General features: G+C 39.4%; 1 protein-coding gene across 1 annotated transcript; it reads left to right on the forward strand.

Annotated features, from left to right (window-relative positions):
* Positions 1–315: 315 nt before the first annotated feature.
* LOC126827416 (transcription factor HES-4-A) lies at positions 316–2,250 on the forward strand. Its single transcript, XM_050556729.1, has 3 exons — positions 316–467; positions 892–987; positions 1,336–2,250. Exons 1-3 carry the CDS (start codon positions 420–422, stop codon positions 2,107–2,109), a joined length of 918 nt encoding a protein of 305 aa, XP_050412686.1. The 5' UTR covers positions 316–419; the 3' UTR covers positions 2,110–2,250.
* The last annotated feature ends 1,474 nt before the right edge of the window (positions 2,251–3,724 follow it).

Raw genomic sequence — 3,724 nt, forward strand, 5'->3', positions numbered from 1 at the left:
ATTCGACCATTAAGAAGACTAGTCAAGGGGCGGAGTTTTCCCACACGGCTCCCAAACCACAGAACAATTCTTTTGGCACGTGCACCTATTTATTCGGCAGTCGACAAATGCTTTGATTGACATTCCAATATCCTCGAGCTTTTCCGCGCCACAAGAACACCTGGCAATCAGCCAATCAGCGCGGGGCTGGCACAAGACCTGCGGCTCGACTAAAACCTACCTCGATGGTGATTGGTTAAGTGTATCGGTACGCGAGCGTGGGAACATTGCCTCAACAGACTTCACACAGACGAACGGCATGTGTCATCGAGTATAAAAAGGGTGATTTTGCGTTGGACGATATCATTCCGTTATTGACATTCTAGGATAACTATTGCGCACACGTTTGTGTTTTAAACTTTCAAACTAATACATTCACAATGGCGGATACTATGCAACCAACACGAAAGGATCCCTCTATTAGAAAGGTAAGCGAGTGTCAACATTTTATAATTTTGTAAAAACATTTTTAATTTCTTAGATCCCTAATACTGATTAATTTTTCTTTAAAAAAAAAAAGATTTGACAAACAGTTTATAAAAAAAGATTCAAGATTTATATGATATGTGATATAGTCTATCGATTTTATTTAAATGTCAACACGATTTCAGTTTTAATAATTAATTTGAAGAAGTTAACGTTAACCCTGTGTCTCTTTTAAAAATTTTGATGACCAAAAATAAAAATGACAGACACCTGTGGCTGTATGGGAATTTGAAAAAAAAGCTAACCGCATTTGCTGAACCGTGACGCTACCGCCGTCATCGCTTTAAATAGAGTGTATTGCGTTGTTGTTACATGACGAGATTTTAGAGAGATTATTTCATTTTTTGCATCTTTTTATCTTTTCAGAATAATAAACCTTTAATGGAAAAAAGACGACGAGCCCGAATAAACAGCTGTTTGGGTCAACTTAAATCTCTGGTTTTACAAGCAATGAAAAAAGATGTAAGTATTGAATATTGTGATTTGATCTTATAAAATACGTTTTTATGTTTTAATCTTTACACGGATTGTTTTTTTTAATATAAGATAATAGCCATCCATTATATAAAAAATATATTCTATTGTTTAAATGAAATGAAATTGGGTTGTGGCCCGACTGGGCTTAAGAAGATGGATGTACTTTTTACATTGTGCTAAGTGAGGGGCATTTTGCCTGGACAGCGGCACCACAGCCTGCTCTTAATAGAATTCAAACTAGCAAGGGCTCTTTTACGGGAACGCCTAAACGTCATTAATTGGCCAAAACTACTAAAACTTATATTTATGTTCTTCTCCTTTTGTATTTTTCAGAGTTCTCAATTCTCTAAATTAGAAAAAGCCGATATCTTAGAGCTGACATTGAAACACCTTCGTGCCTTACAGAGACAACAAATGACATCAGCAGCATCTAGCGACCCCAACGTCATGACTAAATACAGAGCTGGATTTAACGAATGTGCTAATGAAGTTATTCGATATATGGGAGCTGCTTCAAGCGTTTCTGAAGACATCCGTGGCCGTCTTGTTGGACATTTAGCTAACTGTATGCAAACTGTGAATGGTGTCCCCCAGAATGAAAACATTCCACAAAGACATATGCAACCTCTCCAAGTACAGATTCCTTCCACAGCCCCCTACCATAAACCACACACAGTGCCTTCATCTACGCCTGTTTCCTCATTATGTCACACACCAATTACGTCATCATCCAGTAACCAATCCACAGTTACCTCCCCTAGTTTGACCCCACGCATGGTTTCTCCCAACGAGAACCATCCGAGACTTTCCGGTTCCTTTCAGTTGGTGCCCGGTAATATGTGTAACGGAAACTCTGTTGCTGTGTACGTGCCCTCACAGAATAACGGTTCGGTGCCAGTCTATTCTCTCCAAGTTCCTTCCATGAACAATGGTCTCACGGCCTTCGTGCCTTCACCTACCGATTTGAAGCAACATTCTCCAATCCAATACGATCAAACCTACTTCAAGATGGATTCCGAGAAACATCACTATTCTTATGGTATTAGCCCCGTGTGTTCTCCGTCCCATGCTGCACTTAAAGAAGAAAAAGTATGGCGACCGTGGTAAAAAAAATAGACAAAACCGACCACCTGTGAATACCGTACATTGCCGTCAAGTATGGCAACCGTGGTAGAATGACATTACGGGACAACCTGTGAATACCGGACAGTGCCTTAAAGTATGGCAACCGTGGTAGAATAATGACAATACGGGACAACCCGTGAATACCGGACACTGCCATAAAATTATTTTTATATTTAAGAGAAGACATTAAACACAAGTTGTTTTAAAACAGGGCTATAATTAAATGGTGCACTAATTAATTCTATATCAGACTTATATATAAATATCTATTGTTATATTGTTATTATGCAAATACGAGAAGATTATATTATTATTATGATTGCATTGTTATGTTATTAAATTTCCAAACATTTTATATATAATATACGTCTTTGTTATTAATTACATAAACGCACTTAGTTAAAGAGACTCTTGCACGAGCAGCGGCAATTACAGAGAGAGAAATGGGGTGTAGCATCCACTCGACACAAACTAGGTCATTTCGTGACTAACATATGGTTTAATTTTATTTCAACAATTCGCTTGCGCATAAGGGTCTTTAGCAGTGGGAGGAAACAGGAGGACCCGGAGAGGTTGGACAGGCGACCCTACTCCTTGTCACGTACAACTGGGGATTCGAAACCACGCCAGTCGACTCAATGACAGACTTTATGATAGAGCACGCTAACAATTCAGCCATCCAACCCCTCCGCGACAATTACAAGGCAGTGGATTATCAATGATTGATATGGGGTTCTGTTATTCAAAACGTTTGAACCGGTTTATTAATTTGATCGCTGCTAGAAGAGAATCTTACCAGAGCAGCGACAATAATATGAATGCACTTATTGGGAATATTAATGAATGATATTGGGTTCTATTCTTCTGACACTTGATTATTGATTTTTATCACTACTTGGGAGAGAGACAGAGAAATGGGGTTTAACGTCACAAATTCGGTCATTTCGGGACTAACACATGGTTCAATTTTATTTCAATAATTCATAGGGGTCTTTAGCAGTGGTAGGAAACCGGAGGACCCGAAGAAAACCCACGAGGTTAGACAGGCGATCCTACTCCTAGTAACTTTCAACCAGGGAATAGACTCGACGCCAGTCGACTCAATGACGAGAACATACAAGAGAAGCGACAATATTATTTGACACGTACTCTTTCCATTTTATCTTAATTAAGCACACCGGATTTAGCTGAAAAGCGACCTTTGGCTATTCCACTTATGAGACCACTCCTACACACCACCCCACCAACCCTCACGGCTAGAAGAAGATAAAAAAAAGTGGGTTAAACACCGGTGAGAAAAACCGAGGATGATGGTGGATATTTATAAAAAAGGCTTGACAAATATATATATATATACATCTTGGCCGCGGGCTCCTACATCTTGAAACCCTAGGCTTCAGTCTGCCAAACCTATATATATATCTAACACTAGCCGCAAGGTTGTGTGTATATATCCGGAATTCATTTCTCTACAAATTTTCCCAGTTACGAAACAGAGAGAGAGAGAGAGGCAGGGTCAAAATGGCGCCAAGATTGTTACACAAAAATGTTGGGGTGAATGATCTGCAGAGAGAGAGAGCGGGGTTTAACGTTCACT

This window comes from Patella vulgata, chromosome 7, assembly GCF_932274485.2.
Source record: "Patella vulgata chromosome 7, xgPatVulg1.2, whole genome shotgun sequence".
Taxonomy (NCBI): Eukaryota; Metazoa; Mollusca; class Gastropoda; family Patellidae; genus Patella; species Patella vulgata.

Coding starts and splice junctions, on each gene's coding strand:
- LOC126827416 (XM_050556729.1), top strand. CDS start 420: ATGGCGGATACTATGCAACCAACACGAAAGGATCCCTCTATTAGAAAG. Junction 468..891: donor AGGATCCCTCTATTAGAAAG/GTAAGCGAGTGT, acceptor TTATCTTTTCAG/AATAATAAACCTTTAATGGA. Junction 988..1,335: donor TACAAGCAATGAAAAAAGAT/GTAAGTATTGAA, acceptor TGTATTTTTCAG/AGTTCTCAATTCTCTAAATT.